Raw genomic sequence first — 22,078 nt, forward strand, 5'->3', positions numbered from 1 at the left:
AACTCCTGGGGAGGTGTTCTGTTTGCTGATTTATTGTGACAGGAATTCTCATCCTTTGGCCACATGAAATGTCAGCTCTGGTATCAATTTCATCCCTCTGCAGGGAGATCCTGGGGACAGAGCAACACCTGCTCTGCTAATCTTGGGGCATCTGGGTCAGGCTCAGGTTTAGCTGAGCAGCACCTGGGGAGGTTCTGCTGCTGCATTAGCTCTGTCTGGTTTTGGGCATGAAGGAAAATCTGTGGTTTTCAGGGCTGTCAATCCGGGATCCCCCAGTTTGCTTCCCCCAGCACTAAGGGAGAAGCTGGGTGGGATTTTAGCAGGGGTGTAGCCATGGGGTGTAAGTGTGTGGAGAAATGATGCCTTGTCTATCATCCTGCCTTCTTTCCAAATAAATGTGTGCATTTTAAAGCCACTATCTGAACTCATCATCCGAAGGCTATACTGATAGCCAGATGGCGGAATCATAATTTTTTGTTCTTTCAAGCTTTCCCCCAGTAGCTTTAAATAGAAGAATAAATTTTCCACAGAGAAAGAATCTTCTATTAATAGCATTAGATCATTTCAGTACTTGAAAAGAAGAAATTAGTTGAGGGTTTTTATAGATTTTTTTTTAATACTTTCTAAAATATTATAAGTTCTTTTATTGTGCAGGCAAGAGTGTCCGCCTTCAGAGTTTTAATTACTAGGGAAAAAAAATTCTCCTTCTCAGAGTTCAAAAAACAAATATAGTGAATAAGATTATGTGAAATGACTTAAAATAAACATCTTCAAACAATCTGGCCCTATGTGTCAGTTCTCTGTCATGCTTTGATAATCTCATTCTGTTGCTGAAATAGATTTACACAGATTGCAGAGGAGGCTTGAAGCCGATTGAAAAGACTTCTGCTTATCCAGTGCACTGAATTGCCAATCAGAGGTGATGTTCTGGGGGGCAGACTCAATAAATTCCTCACTATATTTTCTCATAACTGAGAAAATGTAGCCAGTTCCACTCCTGTGATCACACATTCTGAGATCTCTCCTCATTCATTAAAGAAAATGAGAGGAAAACAAACTGCAGGCTTCGCCGCCTTTTCCAAATAAACTTTGTTATCCTCTTATGTAAAACACTGGGATATTCCAAGTGGCAAAGAGCTTTATACACAGCTTCACTTAAAAGCAAAACCATAAAACATGTTTTGTTCTGCAGTCACTGAAATTCCAGTCATTTATCGCAATGAATGGGCAATGTCAAAGGAACATATGGTATTTTTAGCTCTGCTTCATTACCCAGTGTTGTAAACCAACCCTGAATAGTTGTAATGTCTAAAAGCTTTCTCAGAGAAGAAAGGCTTTTCCTTCCTAGTCTTGACTAAAGTCAGACTGTTCCTGTGCAGAGGCTCAGCAAACTTCACTGAGCAGGGAGGGGAGGCTGTAGGATGAGCAGTCAGACCTGCACAGAGGGGAAATGACCGAAAAAACAGGCCTGGGAAAGCAGAATGGGTGGAGAGAAGGGGAAGAGTAGCCCAGTGAGAAAGGAGGAGTCTTGGATAGGGAGGTGTGATTTCAGTGTGACCAGCTCCTTGTCTGTCCTCATGGGCAGAAATTTAGGACTGAATCTCTGTGTTATAGAGGCAGAAAAGCTCCAGCCAACAGGACTGAGCCAGGGCACACCAAAGTAAAATCACCCTGGCCTATAAATGCTGTAGAGCTGATGGGCACCTTTGATACCAAGAGTCTCTTAATGTTTCACAACATCTTTTTATTGCTGTGCATTTGCTCTTGAAGTCCATTTGGCCCCCCAGTGAATTTGGTTTATGATTAAGTTGACCTTTTTTTCTTTTTCCTCTCACTGCACAAGATCCTTGACCTGGTTTGTCGTGCCCTGCTCAGTCCAGACATGAACCAAAGGAAGAGGGGTCTGGCTTGTTCTCAATAAATCATGGCATTTCAGAATGAAGGATGGTTTTCTGCCATGAGTTCCCCCATTGTTCCTAAATATTTCATAGGCAGCTTCAAACAGATTTAGTTTGGATGTGACTTACACTGTACAGGAAGGGACAGGCATGGGATGAAGTTATTATCTTGGAATAACGTGCATCAGCATGGCAAGCACTGAACACCCTCCCAGTTCTTATAAAAGCCTGTGGATTTCAGTGTTTCTTGGAACATCACAGAACCAAACCCAAATTATGCCTAGACAGTGAAATTCAATACTATCATTACACAAAACAATCCACAAAGTCAACAGCAGTCTGAGATCTCTGCAAATGCTGGAGAACAATTACATGAATTTCAAGACAGTTGTATGGAAATCCTCAGGTATCTTTGTTATTATTACACTCATAAATAATCTCTTTTTGCAGCTAAGATATTGTCATTTCCTCTTTTACTTCCCATGGAGGTTTCTGGCACAAGGAAGCTTTCAGGAGATTTTTGTGGCTTTTTAGTAATATCCCCCCAAACACACAGAGGCTCCCTCCTGAGGAGGCAGTTATTACAATATTGTGGGGGGTTCTTGTTTCCAGCTCTCCATGACTCATGCAGGCAGCTGAGAACACAGTTAAAATATGAGTGCTGAAAAGAAACTGAGAAGAGGGAGTAGTTATTCCACTTCTCTTTCTCTTGGAAGAACTAAAACATACATAAATTTAGGTCAGACAGGGTAAAAATATTCCATGCTGGTTTTCCTTCCAAGCTGTTTGGGCTTTGTGAGGCATAAAAACAGGCCCAGGATATGGTTGAAATGAACAAGACTATTATTTACTTTTTAAATAAAAACCTCATGCATTGAAACAGAAATTCAGTTCATGTTCTGTGGTGGTTATAAAATGATAGTTTTGTCACAGAGCTGGTTATCCCTTTTGTGTAAAGAGTAATAAATTAAGAATTAAAAAAAATAGGAGAAGAAAATAAGAAAAGAAAGTCAAATATTCTTGCTGATGAAAGGCAAATGTTAGAAAAACACTCATTAGAGGTTTGTGTCTCAAAAACATGTCCCGAATGAAAATCAAGAGCTGGAGACCAAGGTGCTGTCTGGGACTGTTGGTTTAAAAAAATGTGAATTTAAAATCTGTGGCCAGTAAAATTAACAAAATTAGCCTGTACAAAGAGAGATCCCCCTGTCTTTAGTTTGGGAAATGGTTGTTATGTTTTGTTCTTTTGCATAAGCCCTGACCAGCAGAACAGAAATGCAATCATGTGCTCCCTGGACACTTCTCCAGATTGTAGATTCTCCGCATTTTCTTATTTTTTACACCATTACATTAGAAATTAAATCTCTAAACACAGAACTGGAGTAATCTTACCTGTTCAGACAAAATGTGTGTGGCAGGAGTTTGTTCAGCAAGGTCTGTATGTGGATGCAGAGAGGGTTTGGGAGCCCAGGGCACACTGAGCCTGCTCCACCTCCACCCCACCAGCCCCAACCACTGAGTGCACTGAGTGCCATGGGAAAATTCTGAGTAGGAAAATCTGGTGCAGCTCTGAGTTGCTCCATCCTCTCCTGTTTGATTCACAGGCTGGTCCAGGAGGAGCAGGACAACGCCTGATGCATCAACCACAGGGTGACACTTAGGGGAACCTGCCAGCAATTAAAGGGAGAGAGAACTTTTACCAGTAGACTTATAAAATGTATCTATAAAAAAGCCATTTCTCAGCAGTTATGTATATTTTAGTTCAGCTCCTGGCATTATTTGACCCTGTTTTGAATATGTTTCTTTCTCTGTGTATTTCCATTTGAAGTGTAACCACTGCAGTCATTAACTATCCTACTTATCCAAACTACTGCCTAATATTCCTGGAGATTTGACCATCTGCAGACACATTGCTGAGGTTTACTCTCTGGCTGTTGCAGTTGCTGGAAGCAGTACAACCTCACCAACCCACAAGTTTTCTCCTTGAATTTAAAATGGTCTTGACAAGGTATCTCTCCTGTTCATTCAAATCTAACCATTTCAATAAATGGTGATGATGTCTTTTCTAAATTGTTTTTAGCAACAATTGTCTAGTTTGAATAGAAAGAATGTTTTATGAACTATAAAATGAATACAAAGCTCAGTTGTTGCACTGAACTGCAAAAAGACTGACTCCAATTAATAAAACCAGTACAACTCTGGTTACATGCAGAGTCCTTTCTCCAGTAAAATCAGTGCACTGTGAACATTAGAAGAAAAGCTGGAAGAAACTCATCCATCTGTGCATTAAATTTGCCTTTTCTGTCATGACCTCAGCATCATCCTAGGAATTTTGAAATTGCCATTGTTAATTTATGCATAGCAATTTCATTAATGCTAAAATGTGTTGCTGGAAAGCCCCGGGAAGGTACCTGCTACTCTGGACACAGATATTTATAATGGAAAAATGCAATGTAAGGACATTTCATATAAGCTCTAATATAGGGGAAAATGCACTACAAGGGAAATTTTACTTTACCAAAAATTTAGGAGTCAATGTCTTGATGAACGTTGGTGAATTTTGATACCAACATGTCATATGAATTTGCATGTGTCATTAGGGGCTTTTGAATCTTGCAATTTAGTAAGATAATGATCTTTATCCATCCTCTGGGAAGAAACCACAGGCATTCTTAGTTTATTTTTGGAAGGATGGTTGTTTAGTTTGGCTGGAATTTTTATTATCAAGAAGAATCTTGTTTCCTTTGCACTTGGTGAGGAAAGAGCTTGCTCACTGTCGAGTTGGAGTCACAAGATCACACCACTGCTGCTTAACAAATGCAGCCAGAAGGTGTTGAGTCCTCGGCACCAGCTGCTCACAGCCCCACTTCTAACACTGCATTTCTTGCTAATGCAGACAAAGCCAATAAATCACATTAGCAAGAGGAATTGCAGTTACTTCCATAGTTCTCCCTGCATGGCTGCTTGGTGACACAGAGAGTTAATGGACACACATTGCTGTTCTCCTGCCAAATCCTCATTTTGTTATTGCCACGTGGGACACTGTCTCTCTATTTTTCTGTTTCTTACACAGGCCAGGGATTACAACTCAGTAGTTTGTTTTTCCTAATTCCTATAACAGAAGAGGGAAACAACATGGAATGGAGTCATTCCAAAAGCTGCAGAGGAGACAGCTTCACATATTTAGAGTAATTTCCATGTTTATTCTTGCTCTGAAGATCCTGCCATTCCCATTAGGACTAGATTGTGGTCTTGGTTCAGGCAAACAGTGATAATCACTACAGTAAATTTGATAAGCAATTATTCTCTTGGCCCTGGACCAGTGAAGAATTGAATTTTAGAAGGCATGCTGCAGTATGGTTAGACAGGTGCTTTGAAACCCATACCTGAGCTATGAGAAGGTTCCATGCTAATGATGATGTTTAATGCAGGACTGAACAGATGAGAAGTGCCATCACCCTTGGGGACTTGGTAGCATCTGACTCTGCTCTGTGTTTAAGCACAGATGTGTCTTTTCAAAGGTGCTGGGGGTTTGTGGTACCTTGCTTTGGAGAACTGCTGAGTATTTAGTAATTGCCTTGTTGAGAAGCACCAGTAGACAGTGGAATAAACGATTTTTTAAAATCAATGTTCCCCTTTAAGTATTTCCTACATGTGTCTCATATTTACAGAACGTTAGATCCAGCAGAGCAATCCATCCCTAGAAAGTATTTAACCATTCATTCAGGTGAAATAACCTCCCAAGAAGGGTTTAATTACAATTTCCATACCGACCAAGTGTATAAATCACTGAGAGCTTTAGAACAGTTTTACAAGGAGCCACATTGGATGCACAACCTTAGACAAAAGTTGAATTCGATCACTGTGCCTGTTTTCTATCTACCTTTCCCTGTAGCTGCTCTGGTCTATGTCAGATTTTTGTTGCCTAAATATTCCTGCTCCCAAAACTCTGTCCTGTTCTGTAGAGCAGGCCTGGAGCGAGCACCAGAGACTGGTGACTGAGGTGTATTTGCTGCCAATGGATGTGAGGAAAGCAAGAGTGTGAAGCAGTAGAAGTGATAAAGGAGAAAACAAAACAAAAGGAGATGCTCTTGCATTTCACAGAGCACAAAGAGTGTTTTCCATCTGCAGCAGTGGCACTGAACAGTGACAGCACCAACTGAGAGCTGTGATGTGTTCGAGCAAAGAAGGAAATTATGCATGGAATTACAAGAGCATGAAAGTGCATAGGACATGAGGATTTGATTAATTCTTGAATAGACAAGTTTGGGATCGATGTAAAGTGAGAGCTGACTGTATGTCTGACAGACACAGACTCCCAAAAACTGGAGAAACTCTAAACAGGTCTTTTCTGGGCCATGAATCCCAGAAAAAGCAGTGGGTGGGTCCCTGCTGGAAAACACGGTGCCCTTACACCAGTGGCTTCCCTGGGTGTTCCATGTCCCTCTAAAGGCAGCTGCTGTCAGGGATAACTGCAGTGGAAGGGATTTGAAGGTGCCTCTTGGAGACAGCCCAGGGTGTGTTTCAGTCTGCAGACTCCCTGAGGATGCTATAAAAAACATCCTTTCAACAGGTTTGCAGCAAGGCTACAGCTAATTAAACAACTGCAGGTGATGAAAAGCTGGTCCTGCAGTGCAGACAGCAGCTTTAGTGCTCTGAGTGCATGGCAAGCCTCATCCAAACCACCCCTGTGCTCGCTGGGCCTGGCTCCGTGTCCTGCAGCACAGCATCTCTCAGGAGCCTGGGGGACACTGCCCAACCCTGGGGATTTGGAACACGAGTGGCACAAACTCCCTGCAGCTGCAGGAGGGACAGACTTAGCACAGGCTGGCTCCTGGCCCTCTGCAGAGGCAGTGCCCATTTGAAAGGATTTTTATTTTATTTGAATGGATTTTTTGTGGATCTGGGGAGATGCTGCTCTGCTGCCTGAACCAGCTCTTGCTAGGGGAGGAGGCTGCAAAAGGCAGCTTTCCCCTCTCCAAAGACATTGCACAGGCTCAGGTAACTGAATTAACAGTGATTGCACAGCAATCCTTCATCAGCCACATTTTTTTATTGTTACTGAGCTCTTTCCTACTCAGGTAAGGTGTGTTGTGGGCTCCTTTATGCAAATACTGACAAACCTATTTTGCTAATGAACTGCTAATGTCACACCGTGCATTGTAAATCACAGCAAGTGGTGCTGGAACTTGACACAGTGATCCAGAAGCATGAAAAGTTCCTGATTAATTTCTTTGCACCTTGGCTCACTTGGTGGTAATGCTGGTAGGTGATATGTCAACTTTCCAAAGGAACGTTTTCTGGAAGAAATCACAAATCTCAAGCATACAAATCATATTTTTATCTAAGAGATTTAGCTGGAGTTGCCACTTCCCTGCTCTCTTTCCTTTGATAAGCATAATCTGTTTCCCCATTCATGTCAGGGAAACCTGGTTTTAAAATCCAAATACTTTGAAGGAGGCTCAGCATGACAAAATGGAAATAAACTTCCCTGGCAAGCACAGCCCCCTCCTACCACCCACAAGTTATGTTTTGGGGCTTTTATTTTATTTCCTTCAATTAGAGAGAAATGTTAAATCATAATTTAACATACTAAAGAGCAGGGGAAATTATAGAAGGAGGACAAATGGCAAACCTTTGTGTCTGAAGTGAAAATGGAAGCTCAGACATTGGAGACCACATAATAAACTTGCATTTTCATGCAGGGAAGTATAAAAACTTAATCAGGATTTATATCACCCCACAAAAGGAAAAGTGATTGAGCCCAAGCACAGTCTTTACTGAGGGGAAGCTGAACCCAGAGCTGTCTGTGTATTTCCCTGCTACTTATCTTTGCATTTTCACCCTGCCTTCATGGATCTCCATGAGTCTGCAGCCTGCACAAATTTACTGTGCCAGATTTTCCCCCCAAGGTAACTCAGGGAATGACGTAGGTGCCATGTGGATAAACCTGGCCCACTTTCCATCTGCTCCTTGGGAGGTTTCATCTCGGAGAGATGAAATCCATGGCGGGAAATCATGAACATAAAGGGTTGAAATAAGAGAGAAGAATTCAAGCCATTTTTTCATTACACTGTTGACATACAAAACATGAAAATTTGGATAGGTAAATGCCTGAATTTGCACCTCAGACCTGTAATTTTCCCTACTTTATTTCAGTGGTTTTTTTGTGTAATGAATATGATGTGTCAGAGCAACAATCTGTGTCACATAAGCAGCTGTGCACCCAAAATCAGCTCATGATTACATTCAATAACTACTACAGGTACCTTGCTTTTCTAAATATCTAAACTCTTAAGAACTAGGTTTACTCTTTTACAAAGGATTCTGTGTAAATTGTTTCCAAACCAACCCCAAAGAATACTGAAACATTCATAGTGTCAAATACAAAGTCCTTCAAAATTTAAATAAAGTTAAGGTTCGTAAAAATCTTCTTTTCTCCTTTACAATTTTCAGTTCTAATTTTTAACAGTCATTCAAAATTGCAAAAATCAAAATAGTCTATGTTCAAAAAACTGAAATGGAAACTTCAAACTGGAACATTCTGCTGCAGTTGTCTTTCAGAGAGTCAAGAAAGAGCATGTCTGCAGAAATGCAGGTGACAGAAAACATTTTTAGAACAAGGAAGAGCTCCATCACAGGAAACATCTAACTGATGCAATAAAAAAACTCTTCAGTTTGAATTCTGCTTCTCTGAAACATAACACAGAAGCATTCAAAAGCTTCCAGACAGGAGCAATTTACCCCTGTCCTGTGTGTTCAGTCACTGTGGTCAGTTCTTTCTTTTTTAGGATATTAAACTAATGAAAAGGGGGATTGTTCCTGCTGCTAATTCTCTTTAACAACACTCAGGATAATCTTTACTCTAAAACCAAGACCACCTTTCTGCCTCCCCTGCCCTGCAGGCTCCTTTCACTGGATGACAAGGGCCCTCAGCAAGAAGCAGCTTGAGGGAAGTGCTGGCTTGGTTTGGGAGTGAGCAGGAGGACACAGGAACCCTTCAGGAGCTCAGCTCCCCCTGTGTCACCCTCCCTCACCTCCTTTTTAGAGGCAGCCCTGAGTTCCAGGCAGCACAGAAAGTTACTGCTGGTAAAGGCACCTCTATCCCAAAAGCCAGAAAGGTCATTTTGACTCCACTCACTGTCTCTGTCCTCTGCAGTGGACCAAAGGGAACCTTTATTTCCTTTTTTAGCTCGATATATGAGTTGCAGAGAGAGATGCAATGACAGTAAAGGGGAAAACATGCAGAGCTGCATCACAAACCAATTCATCAGCAAACAGAGCACGCCTGCCTTACAAATTTGCCTGCAGCTCTTGTCTGCTGTGTTATTTTTAAACTGCCTGCAGGTTGCAGATTTTTCAGTGGTCCTTCTCCTACCAACATACACACAGGATTTAGCAAGGCACAACTTTCATTACCATGAATTTAAGTTACCAAAACTCCCAGCACATTAAAATTCATCATCCTTCATCTCTCCATAAACTTCTTGCTGCATTCACAGGAGGACATCTCGTGTCTCCTGCAGGCTATCTGCATGGCAAGGTCAGTGTAACTCAGCCCTGCATCCCTGATGTTCCCTGCTGCCATTCCTCAGCCTGTGGAATGCACCTTGCAGTTGATGTAGTCAGTGACCCAGGCATCTAGCTACAGACTCTGGCTCGTCTGGAAAAACCCAACTCAGTGAGCCCAGTGCTGAATTTAACAGTGCTGTTATCCACCCAGACATGATCACCTCAGCACCAGAGCCGGCTGCTGTAGGAGGGAGGGCTGTGGGCAGCCCAGGGCACTCTCCCAGCACACAACCAGCACACCATTCACACAACTCCCAGCAAACCTGCCCCACTTCTGTGGGAGGCTGGCTGGGATGGAGGCAGGGTCTGACATGTGTAAATGGGAGAGCTTCTATGAGCAGAAAACCTTCACAATCATTGCACAATTCCCACAGAGAGCAGAATTGCAGGAAGAGTGCTCTATTTATGGCACCACAATGTTTTAAAGAAGAAAGCAAGGGGGTGTTTTTCACCACAACTGCTGCTGATGTAAACAGAAGCTGCAGATGCTCAGACTTTCTGAGGGGTCAGACCCTGGAGCCAAATGTAATGAATATTATGGTTTGTTTGCTTCTTCTTTGTTGCCTGGTTCATTCTGCAGCCCAGAGCTGCACTGCAGAGCAGTGCCCAGCACTTTGGAACCTCTCCCCTCCTCTGACTGGGGATGTCTCAGACATTAACCCACTCACACTGCACCACTGTTAGGAGCTCTAGAAATTACCCCAGCTAGCATTGTAAGAAGAACTTGCCCAGCATCATCAGCAAGGGCACAGCCATGTTAGTTTCCACCCCTTCAGCACCCATGGAACAGGTTACGAGTTTGTGATACGTGAGGGGTTTCTTTTGGGGCTGAAGCTCCAGCACAGAAGTCTTTGCCCTCAAATGGGTACAGCAAGGAATTTAAAGTGATTTTGGTATAAACAGACAATAAGATTCAGCCAGAGCAAAACCCTGTGGCCTCACAGGGCTGAGGATTGCCTGCTTGTGGGGCAGTGAGGGCCAAGCACCAGCCTTGCTGGTGCTCTCTGTGCCCTGATAGCTACTGTCCCTCATCCTCCCACATCACACAGCAAGTTAAGCTGCTGCTCACCTCCCCCTGCTGATTGGGAGAGTCATGGTTTGGCTCTTGGCTGTTTATATTTTGCAGACATCCCCTGTGTAATTGCATGGCCTGGCCCCAGGCTGTCAGGCTCTGGGAGAAGTAACCACATTATTCCACAGAACAGTTAGCATAATTAAAATATTGACTGCAGATTAAAAAAATGTGCTGAATGTTTCACAGAGTGGTTGGAGGGTTGGCAAGCCTTGGCAGCTTGTTGGCTGCAGGAACTGGCTGATATTTAGGAGTGCCTTCTCCTCCAGTAGTCACTGCTGTACGTGGGAACTGCTTTTTGTGCTGTCAACTTCTGATCTCCCAAGCAGCCAACCCACAACCAGGAGAAAATGAACTGACTGGAAATGAGGTGCTCTAAGGGCTCTCTTGTGATTCTCATTGCCAGTGAGACCACTTCCTTGTTATTTATGACTTCAGGACATCTGTCTTGCTATGCCTCTATCTATTTTTATTTGTGTCCATCTCCTCCAATGCACAGTATAGAAACTGCATATGGTGAGAAGAACTGCTTGTACCATATGAGAAACATTAATAAAGTTAAAAAGCCCACAAAAACCTCCACTGAAATGTATGTTTTAGTTGCTATTCCTTCTTTGACACTGGATTTCTACCTGTGTTTAATCTGCCATCAAAGTCTAAGGCATAAAATCCTTGCATTTCCACAACCAAGAGGGCAGAAAGGGAGGGAAGCAGCTCAGCTGGCAGGGCTGGTGGAAACCACAGAAGCACTTATTCCTACAGGGCACTCAGGGAAACCTCAGTGTCCTTGTGATATCCCCCCATTCCCCTTCTTAGGGGAATATCTGGGACCATAAGCATTGCTGGAGAAACACAGGTTTGGGTTAAAATGATTTCCTGGTTCTTTGCATAGCCCCTAGCTGGCAAAAAACTTAACATGACCTCATGCTGCCAGTATTAAAACGTGTGGGGGATGTCTAACCCACTTTGCAGACACCTACATCCTGAAGGAAACATAGCAGACTCACTAAATCAGCTTCTGGTTCAATCTTCACTTCCATGCCTGAGAAACTCCTGGCCTGGGAGGAGCAGCAGTGCAGTCTCACAAGCAAGGAGCAGGGACAGCTGAGCTGAGCTTGTCCCACTCCACTGCAGCTCCCAGGGACAGGGCTCTGATTCACAGCCTCATCTGCAGCTCTTCTGAGATGAGCTAATTTTGTGAACATTTCTATTTCCACTCAAGAGGTGTCACAAGAAATGACCAAATGCTATTTCCTGAGGCTTCAAAGTGATCATAATAGCAAATTAATAGGAGATCTACTCTGCCATTTTCCATTCTCATTGCTATTGCTGTAATCAAGATCAGCTCTAATTCTTCAAAGGTTATTTCTGTGGTACTTCTCATTTTTGAATACGCTGCTGGGAAAGTAGCAGAATATCTTGGCACTCCAGCTGTGGTCTGTGGGCTACTGCCTTCCTTCTGTGTGAGGCTCATTGCTGTTTTCTGCTCTCAACTTAATACTGACCCCCAAACTGTAAATTATAAATATCACCTTATGTAGGCACCATGCTTTTAAAGGCAAAAAATATATTACTACTTTAAATCTCTTGTAAATTAAGCCCCCAGATAAACTCAGTGGAATGAGAAAAAAAGATGCTCTAAATTCAATACAAAGAAAAAGAATTTCACTGGGCATGCATGATGTGTGTGGGGAATTGTTACAGCTTTTCTCTGCTCTGATAGTTCACACAGCCAAGTTTTTAGTTTGTCTCCACTGAATGATTCATCTCTATTACCAGCATTTTGAAAATTAAATGGAAGAGGAGGAATGTGTTCATTCCCCTGCTGTGTTTAATAATCTTCCAAAAATTGTTTCCTGTTTACTTGGAAATCCCAACCTCCATGCTGTGATTTAGGCATTTTCACCCTGTTAACTTAAAAACAAAGCTAGAAGATGCTGGATATGTATGATCTTGCAGTCATAAAGCAATTTATGATAAATGTTGTTGTTCCAGAGAAAAATTACTTGGAAATGTACATATGTTCATAGCTTCACATTCCTGATTTAAGTCATAACTGGTAGCTGGGAAAAAAAATACAAATTGTTGCTCAGTTTTTATTTCTGTAACAGGTCTGATGGCAGCTTCTCTTTCAACAATTACTGTACTGGTGCTCAAATACAAATCTCAGTAAAGACATCAATAACCCCATTTAGGGGATTGTCCCACTGTCCTCCATGGCACTGGCTGGCACACAACTGTGAATACTCACTGGGTATTGTTTCATGCAACACTTGTCTATAAGCAAAACTCAGGGTGCATTTTCAAGGAAAATTATTAAAAATACTTAAATTGATTTTCCAGCTGAAGCATTATCTCTGAATTCCTGTGGCTTGGCTGGACAAAAGGGAAAGAATTTTCTCCTTAGCTTTCTCAAGGAATAAATTTTCACAGCAGTTTTGAGATTTTACTTACACATATTAAACTCTTCATTTATATAAGATTTGCATTAGCTCACAAAAGTCAGTGTGTTCTGTGTTAGCTCATGTGAAGAGTTCATTTAAAAGGCAGCAATATCCTGTGACCCAGGAGCAGAACTGGAAGCTGGGCATTCCGAAGGGATCTGAGCTCCCTCACGCTTCCTCTCAGCTTTTCATAAAGGTCTGCATTTTTCCAAATGAGCATTACATTTATGTGATTAACTGGAGGCCATGTGAGCCTGATTTACAGATGTGTTAAACTTCCACTGCTCTTGCTAAAGCCATGGGGAGCTCTCAGCTGTCCACATTTCTGGAAGCTGTGACAGCTCCCTGCAGCTTTTGGGAGCACAGTGACACCACTGCCTTGGGGAGCACCTTTGCCTGCCCTTTGCAAGTCACTGTGGGCTTCTGTCTCACATTTTTTTCCTCTTTTCCTCTCCCAGATGAGATGGAGCAGTCCCCTGCAGTGCGTTCTGACTACTTGGTCTCAGGGATTCGAACTCCACCAGTGAGGAGGAACAGCAAACTGGCAACACTGGGCAGGATCTTCAAACCATGGAAGTGGCGGAAAAAGAAAAATGAGAAGCTAAAGCAGACGTCTGCAGGTAGGCTGAGAACAAGAGAGGGATCTGCACAGCAAAGCTTTCATGGGACATGTTAAAGGTGACCTGAGCCAAACCCAATTCAGAGATTCCAGCATTCAACAGGTTAATAATGTTTAAGGCTAGGAGGGGCCCATAAAGGCTGATTTCCTATATAACACAATATAGTACATTTAGAAGAGAAGGTCAAAATATGAGAGTGAAGCACAAGCCTTGCCTCCAGACTGCTTTTCATGGGCTGTCCCTTCTCCACACAGGCTACATTTATGGCCCCGAGTATTGTCACCCCTTTTATTTGGGGTGAAGTTTATATAGGTCACAGTAACATGATGAGAAGTGACAGGAGGGAGCTGCAGCATGTGAAATGCCTTCCCTCAAGCAGCTGTCTCTGAGGGGAAGGAGCCCAGCACACAGCACAGCATCCCCTCACTGGTCTTCAGGGATGTCCCAGGAGATCAGTACAGAGACAACCTCACTTGCATTTTCCTAAGATGGGATGCTGCAGTTCCCTCCTCTTGCTCCTGTATCCTGTGGGAGCGTCCCAGTGAAGGACACTGTCCAAGGCAGACCCAAGGTGCCACAGGAAGCAGCAGGAAGGCTCTGAAATCCCCGTGACTCTGCACTCAGAGTGATCTGACAGCACCTCACATCATAAACCTCACCTTTACATGTGGTGGTTTTAACAAAGGAAGAGGCACAAATAGCTGACCAGTCCATGCTCCCCAAAACAAAATCTTTGCAGTCCTTTCCAAGCACACAGGAGCTGAGACTGGAGGGAATGTCCATGTTGCCTTTCTCACCCCGTTACATGACTGCTCTGTTGGTAACTGCTGCTGTGTTGTGCCACTACTTTGTGCAGTGCTGGAGAAGAAGATGACAGCGCGGCAAGGGCGGGATGAACTCATTAAGAAAGGCCTTCTGGAGATGATGGAACAAGGCAAGTAAAAATTCTTAATGTTATTTTTTATCAGAGGCTTTTTCAGGACAGCAGGAAACATATTTGCAAAAGCAGAATAAACAAGGAAAGGAATAAAACCCTTCAATACAAACAGAAGGAAAACTCAGTGTTTGAATTTAAGGCTTGTCATCCTTCAAGCTCCTCCCTGCTGCAATCAATCCACGTAGTTTAGTGTTTGATGCTCTCCCATCTTGAATGCAGCTCTGTCTTCCCTTGGTTTACACGTGGTGCATCTGAACTGGTACGTATGTTTTATGTAATTGCTCTAAACCCAGCTAAATCCTTCTGCCAAGAAATCCAGCTCAAGCTGGATAAATATAAACTTCAACATACAGATGCAGTCAGCCAACATGACCAACCTATGGATCCAAATCCCATCAAATGATCCTAATCTGATATTTTCAGCTGTTCTTCCACTAAACCAAGTTTGTGATGTAACGTGTTACCAGTCTGCCTGCTTTTCATTCCCGTGGAAAAGTGAAGCATTTAGCGGGGTCATTTTAAACTTTCCTGAGTACAAACCAGAAGTCATGGAAGGAAAATGGCAAAGTGTCAGAAACACTCACAGAGAACGTTGTTCTTGTGCCCCAAAGCCCTGACAGATGCTCAAGGGAGACACAGATCTGGGTGTCTGTTCTGTGAGATTAACTGAGCTCCCAATGTTAAGGACAACATCCCAATTGCCATTTCCACCTAAACAGAGATAAACCCCACAAATCCATCTTTACTTTGAAAACATCATAGCAGAAATACTGTCATGAAAGAGGACTGGCCTTTTGAGTTTGATTAATCTCACAGATAGAAGTTATGTTCTTTGAAAGTAGTAATTGAGTTTCTTTTGTATAAAACAAATACCATGCCAATAAATAACCCATGGGACAATATTCAGTGATGCCATACTGGAGTGAAACCAAGCAAATGAAGAGTCAGAAAAAGAGCATTTTAAACAGGATTTTTTTTTTTCCCATGGGAGTAAAGCAATTTTAATATTTTTCTCTTGGATATATTTTAAGTTTTATGTTAAATAATCTATCAAACCATCCATTTATTTTGAAATGGAAGTTCTTATAAAGCTCATTTTTAATTCCTGTCCATTGAAGTCTTTGTGTCTCTCATAATTCTAGATAATTAGTTGCCCTATTAACATTACTGTACATACATGATCTCCACGAGGAGCAGGGAAGTTCCTTATAATCCATGAATTTGAAGACATGCATTTCCCTATCTCTGCAAAAAAAGAGTAAAATAGAACTTCTGTAGAGCACATTAAGAGGTAATAACAAAGAATCAATAAACCTCTTGCATGCATAAAGAATGTTTGGGAGGAAAAGGTGATGCCAAGCAGCAAGACCATTTTGACAAAATTAAAATACTTTAAATAAATATAGTCCAGTAAGGTGTGAGGACAAGCTGTGCTTTTAACTAGACAGCTGCAAACAGACTGCTTACCTGTCTGCAGGAAAGCTGCCTGGAGCTCCTATAACCATCACACAAATTTCCAGTGCCTCCCTGTGCCCAGAAAGGGAAGAATGGATCACAGTCAGCTGAAGGACATTGCAGCTGCCTGCAAGTTATTTTCTTTACTGAGTGTTGTGAATCTCCAGGGTTATTTTATTATATTAGTAGAAGCAGCTTATTAGCTGGAATAAAAAAATTGACCCAAATAATTCTCAGTAAATGATTAGTGCCCTACTTGGACTGAGCTGAAGTGGCAGCAGTTTCAAGGCTAAGTCCTCGTTTACGCAGTTAGGTTGCAATTGTCAAAGCAGCAATACTGTGCTAAAAGAGTAGAGTAAATCCTCAAATCCCTCTATTCCATCAGGGAATCTTCACTTCCAGGGAGCTGATTCCGGCTCACTTTCATAAATAGCCCAGCTGGGATGATGCTGCAGCCTGAGAAGCACCATGCATTTGCAGTGGGTGCCACTCAGCCCCATAGCCTGGCCTGTCAGCAGTGTTTGGCAGTGGCCCTGGCAGGGGCCTGTGAGGCTCTGAGCTCTCCTCGGGGCTGATGCAGATCTGCAGGGCTCTGGGAGCAGCCCAGGGTGGAACTGCACTGTCCTTGTGTGGGTGATAACCTGGCAGGCTATGTCACCCTTTCTCCTCACACAACCCCCAGTCCTGGCTGCCCATTCACTGCATGGCCTGGGCCACATCTGTCGCCTTCTCTCCTCTTGGCTTTGCTCACACAGGGCAGATGCCAACCTGCCCTTGGAAAACTCCTGAAATGCAGCTTCACTCTGGGGAACCAGCTCAACTCCTGAGAGATTACATGCTGCAGGGTCTGGCACACAGCGGGGTTAATTCCCAGCAAAATCACAGCCCTGCTCCAGGTTACCTTGGAGTGCTGAGGACTGGTGTTTTCCTTCCCTGTGGATCTAAGGTCTGTGCCTTGTCCTGTCCCCAGACTCTCTCTAAAATACCACTGGCACCCAAAGCAGCACACCCACTTTGATCTAAGCACAAGCTGACCATTGCTGCCCAAGAACATCGCTGTTGTGTCTCCAAAATCCTCCAGCAGGAGCATCTGCCATCCCTGCCCTAGTCACTGCCCCTCCCGGGCCAGCTCTGGAGCAGCCCTGTCTCTGGCTGCAAGGATGGCTCTGTTCCATCGTGCCACAGCTGCCAGCAGCCTTTCCCAAGCATGTGAGGAACGTGCAGAGTTACCTTGAGCACATTTAGGGAGCTCCCACCTCGGTGTTTCTCCCCTTTGTGAGCACGAAGCTGATGGGGTTTATCTGTACTTACAGCTCTGGGGAAGGGCTGCCTGTCAGACAACGCGGGCAGTGGTTCATACACCGATGATTATGTACAGGCTGCCTTCACAAATGAGCTCAAATGTAGGCAATGAACTTTTTCCCCCCTCCCCTTCCCTGTATCATAGCAACTGTGCTACTGCAAGGACTATTTTAAGAACAGTAACTTTTCACCAAACGTGATTATGAGGCAGACTGAGTGAGCTCAGTGTGCAAAAATACTGCATCCGTTCCGCAGCATCTCTGGGCCAAAATCTGATACCCTCACCCGAAAGCATGAGAAATTACCCTGCAGATTGTCCAAATAGCATCAAAAAGAGGTAACTGTGAATGTTACTATTTTAAATCAATGTTCAAGGAACTTGTAATGATATCACTGCAAGAAAACACAGCCCTGTCAGGAGCTTCCAGAAAGGAGTTTCCAGGACTGAGAAATTCAAACTGGGAGGTGAAGGGTGGACAGCAGGAGAGTCCATCAGCATGAAGAACTGGCCAGGGAGGGAAGTGATTGCTTTCTGTGGTTTGCAACAGTGATGTAGATCTTGTAAATTCCGAGGGAGTAAAAGGGTAGTTTGTATTCTGAGGACCTGAATAGGAGAATACTAGAAAAGCTTCAGTCATCAAGATGCGTACAGCTGCAGGGATCACTGGCACAAAAATCTTTCAGAGTAAGCAAAGGGAGCAGTATCTAGGTCTGCATGAGGAGGGATTTGAATTTCTGATCAGCTCAATCACACAGGACACACTTTTCAAAGATGAGTAACTAAAACTGTGCTAAAAACCTGCAGCTTGGTGGGGAATATGAGCAGCCTTGCAGCACTGCTGGATGGCAGCGAGTTGTGCACAGAGCCTGACACGACCCAGACATGGCAGCCCAACCTGGGAATGTGCTGCACCATGGGCTCTGCTCATGTAAGGAAGGAATTGCCTTCTTCCAGAGACCTTTGCCCATTGCTCATCTCCCCCATGGCAGCTACTTCCAGAGCACAGTGGCCATTTGCTGAGGCAGCTGCTTGCCCACCCAAACAGGTGCCTCCTTGAGAAAACTGAGTTTTTGTATCCAGATGAGCTGTGTCCTCAGGATTTGCATTACAAGGTAGTTAACCCAGAGATGAGGTGCTGCTCTAAGAGAAGTCTCAGTCCCCTGAGCATGAGCAGCTTTGATGCTCCCTCTTCTCAATGGGATAGCAGGGGAGCCTCAGCTTTCACTGCTCATGGTTCAGTTGATATTAAATGGTTTGTTGTTTTAGATACTGAAGGCAAAGCCTGCGCTGGTGATGATGCCACGAAGGTGACGCAGAGCGAGGCTCCAGCAGCCGTGTGCCAGGCACTCACCTCAGAGGAGGAGCAGCAGGAGACCACAACAGCAGCCACAACTAATGTGACCTCCTTTGCTGAGGAGCTGCACTTGGATGAGCTGAAAGAAGATGCAGGTATTGGATATAAAATGTTTTCAAAAAACTATGAAGTGTTATAAAAATATTTCTGCTGAGGAGTCAAATATCTCAGTGCATCAAAGGGTCAAAGCACCTTGTTCAGCTCAGCCCCACACTAGGTTAGCAATTGTTACTTAATAGCAGTGATTCTTGAGACTTCTACCAAGCTGAGGAGCTACACAAAGCTTGGCACGATGGGATTAGTTGAATTATGAGATGATCCAGTCTTGGCATGGTGCCCCTTGGGTATCAGCAGTGGCTGCTGTGAAGATGAAATAAGCTTCTCTTAAAAAGATTTCTTAAACTTCTGTGCCAAGCCTGAATGTATTTGTCATGGCTCAGGAGAACAATGTCAATACACAGCCCACACTGTCCAGATCATCACTCTGTGCCCAGCATGCTGCAAACACCAGCGAAGCTCGATACCAGGAGCAGAGATCAGCTAAACCAAGCTCCTTTCATGCAGCTCTTCTCCGGTGAGCTCATCCATGAAAGCACTTCCTAGGGACTGGAGCAGCCAGGCACAGCCCAGGAGCTGGAGGTTCCATTCACTTCCTGACAACCCAGAAATGCAAAGCTGCAGAGATAATGATTTATCCTGGTTTGTGAGGACTGTCATATAGTAATTATAGATCTTCCTGGCCTCTGGTCAATCTTTACCCTTTCTCCATCTTCCCTGGCTGCCTTTTGTTCTCTGTCCCACCTCTTCAGGCTCTGCTTTCTCAGGGGTCCCAGCCCCTGGCTGCTTTCTCCAAGCCCACCCCTGACTGCTTCACCCTCAGAATGGAAATAATTCCCTCTTCAGATGAGGCAAAACCTTTTCATCTCCATGTTCTTACAACAACCAGATCAAATCTTGGCCAGATTACAGGTTTCTTTTATTCTTTCTCTACTCTGGAGCATTTAATTCTGTATCACTAATGAAATTTCTTTCTGAACTTTTAACTCTTACCATTGGGACATCCTATCATGGAAAGGTAGCACTAATAAGGTATCATGTATTTAACCTTATGTCTCTGCATAAACTCATAGTGTGATTTAAAATTTACTTTACAATGTGTTCAAAATCATGTATTGAAGCTTTCAAAATCATCCCAGTTTCTTAGGTCTTTTTCCCTAATCCTTGTTCCTTTTATTACCTCCCTGAAAGAATCTTTCCTGTCTTCTGTATTTCTTTTCCTCCATTTTTTGAAGTGTCATTTTCCCAGGTTCCAGAAAAAATAACAATGGGATTACATTCTGTCTCCCTAGTCCAATTTGTAGGAAGTATTTCTACCTCTCCTATTGGTGGCCTCTGGCTTTCAAAAAATTATTGCTGATCTCATCTTTATATGCTTATTTATCTCTGTCTGTACATCCTAGTATTCCTGTCTCCAGTGAGTGCACCTGAAGGAATTAATTGGGAAAGCTCTTCCAAACTGTCAGAGTATGCTGCTAAGTTTATAATAATGTTGAGTTTTTTAAAACATTTTCCCTTGGGCTCAATCTAGGCCTAATGCAGTGGGTGCCTTTCCAGAAATTTATGTTAATAAGTGACCAGCTAGAAACAAATGAATGGATTTGCTTTATACCCAATGTGTTCTATGTCATCCTGAGGATGTGGGATAAAGGCCAAGGAGGAGGAAACACAATTTGCAGACTTCATGTTCATGTTAATACACAGAAGAAGAACAGCCAGGGCACAAAGAGGGCAGTTTTTCCCACCTAACCTTGCCAGTGGGCTTGGGGACAGTCCCAAGGGGAGGATTTCTACCTGGTAATGAGATGGCATTTTGACAAGTGGCACTCCATGAATAATTCTCTGCTCCAGCAGGAGCCTAGTGCCGAGCACTTGGAATACTTTCAGCAGGATAATATTCACTCTGCAGTATGAAATCTGTTAATGGGTTTGTGTGCTCAAGATTCAGATCTGCCTGACACCACTCCCTGAGCAGGGTGGAGCTCAGGACCGAAAAAAGTCTGGCTGGGGCTGGGAGTATTTGGGATCCACCTTCTCTGTACAGAGGTCCCACTGTGGCTGCTCCTCTGCAGCTGTGCCAAACAGCCCTGCCTGTCCCAGGGACACCCCCTGATTCCAGGGGAGCCACTGCCAGAGAAAGCATTGCTCCTCTCAGGGGAATGCACTCAAATCTGACTAATTTTCCTCTCAAGCTCCTGACATCTACTGGGGCTCTTGATCTTTCTATAATGTAACCCATTAGTGACTCTATTTTTCCCTTCCTCTATTACACACTTTGTCTCCTGTGCAGTGGGTACAAACATCCAAATGATGTTACACTGGAACAAGACATTTCCCTAGAAGTACTTTTTAAAAATTGATTTCCTTCTATAATTCACGTAACTATCCCATACAGCAGCTTTCCTGTCATGACAAATTTCACAAGAACTCATGTTAATGATGCATATTTATTCTTTCCTGTCTCTTTTGAATGATAAATACTCATTCCTCCCCTTCTAGGCACACTCATTAATCTGTTTGTCAACAAATTAAATGCCATTATCTTGCCAATGCTATTGTTTCCAAGTGCCTGAGTGCCTTGGTGCCTCCCCACGCAGCACTCTGAGCACGAGGCTGCTGAATGTTCATTAACACAGAGTTTGAATTCCCAATGAGGCACAAAACTGAGTCAAGAAAAGATTTGTGATGCAGTGAGTGCCACTGCAGTGAGATTTTACGAGGTGCCCTAGAATGGTTTGGAGGGACAGGTACTCTGTCTGGTTAGACAATCCAGAGTGCCAAAAGGAGTGGGATTTGCCCAGGAGTTGGGACCTCTTTCATGACCCCAAGCTCTGGATCCTCAGCACAGGAAGACATGGACCTGTTGGAGGTCCTGAGGGCACCGAAAGGATCAGAGGGATGGGACACCTCTCCTGAGAGGGCAGCCTGAGAGAGCTGGGGTCATCCAGCCTGAAGAAAAGAAGGAGATCTTGTTCCAGCCTTTCAGTACTGAAAGGGAGCTTATAAAAAAGATGGGGACAAACTCTTTGATAGAACCTGTTGTGGTAGAACCCAGGGCAATGTTTTTAAACTGAAAGAAGGAAGATTCAGGCTAAATACAAGATTTTTTGAGGGTGGTAAAACCCTGGAGCGCACTTCCCAGAGAGGTAGTGGATGCTTCATCCCTGGAAACATTCAAGGTCAGGTTGGATGGGACTCTGAGCAAGCTGACCTCGTTGGAGATATCCCTGCTTATTTCAGGGGATTGGACTAAATATCTTTTAAGGTCCCTTCCAACACAAACTATTCTATGATTCTGTGCTTAGGAGAGTTTTAGATACTGATCTCCCCATTTGGATGAGTGCTTCCCCCCCTCTGGGGTAGGAA

At 43.6% G+C, this 22,078-nt stretch overlaps 2 protein-coding genes across 5 annotated transcripts in view; one reads left to right on the forward strand and one right to left on the reverse strand.

Moving 5' to 3' along the window:
• The window catches only part of LOC111938045 (uncharacterized), a 207,498-nt gene that overhangs the window by 157,675 nt on the left and 27,745 nt on the right, over window positions 1-22,078 (reverse strand). The window contains exons 2-5 of one of the 2 annotated variants that reach the window (XM_086852842.1): window positions 16,011-16,070; window positions 15,721-15,788; window positions 15,128-15,254; window positions 1,076-3,565 (exon numbers count right to left, since the gene is read on the reverse strand). The exons of the other annotated variant lie outside the window; for it this stretch is intronic. Coding sequence (XP_086708968.1) covers window positions 3,556-3,565; window positions 15,128-15,254; window positions 15,721-15,788; window positions 16,011-16,070 — 265 coding nt within the window. The 3' untranslated portion in view covers window positions 1,076-3,555. Of the gene's footprint in view, window positions 1-1,075; window positions 3,566-15,127; window positions 15,255-15,720; window positions 15,789-16,010; window positions 16,071-22,078 lie in introns of those variants that run through there. 2 annotated transcript variants of the gene reach the window in all.
• Window positions 1-22,078, forward strand: part of PHACTR3 (phosphatase and actin regulator 3) — a 99,316-nt gene that overhangs the window by 38,740 nt on the left and 38,498 nt on the right. For all 3 annotated transcript variants that reach the window (XM_086852823.1, XM_086852824.1, XM_023939612.2), the window contains exons 2-4: window positions 13,445-13,606; window positions 14,463-14,540; window positions 18,568-18,750. In XM_086852823.1, the coding sequence (XP_086708949.1) occupies window positions 13,445-13,606; window positions 14,463-14,540; window positions 18,568-18,750 (423 nt within the window). The remainder of the gene's footprint in view (window positions 1-13,444; window positions 13,607-14,462; window positions 14,541-18,567; window positions 18,751-22,078) is intronic.

The sequence above is a fragment of the Cyanistes caeruleus genome, chromosome 16 (genome assembly GCF_971803275.1).
Source record: "Cyanistes caeruleus chromosome 16, bCyaCae1.hap1.1, whole genome shotgun sequence".
In the NCBI taxonomy this organism is placed as follows: Eukaryota; Metazoa; Chordata; class Aves; order Passeriformes; family Paridae; genus Cyanistes; species Cyanistes caeruleus.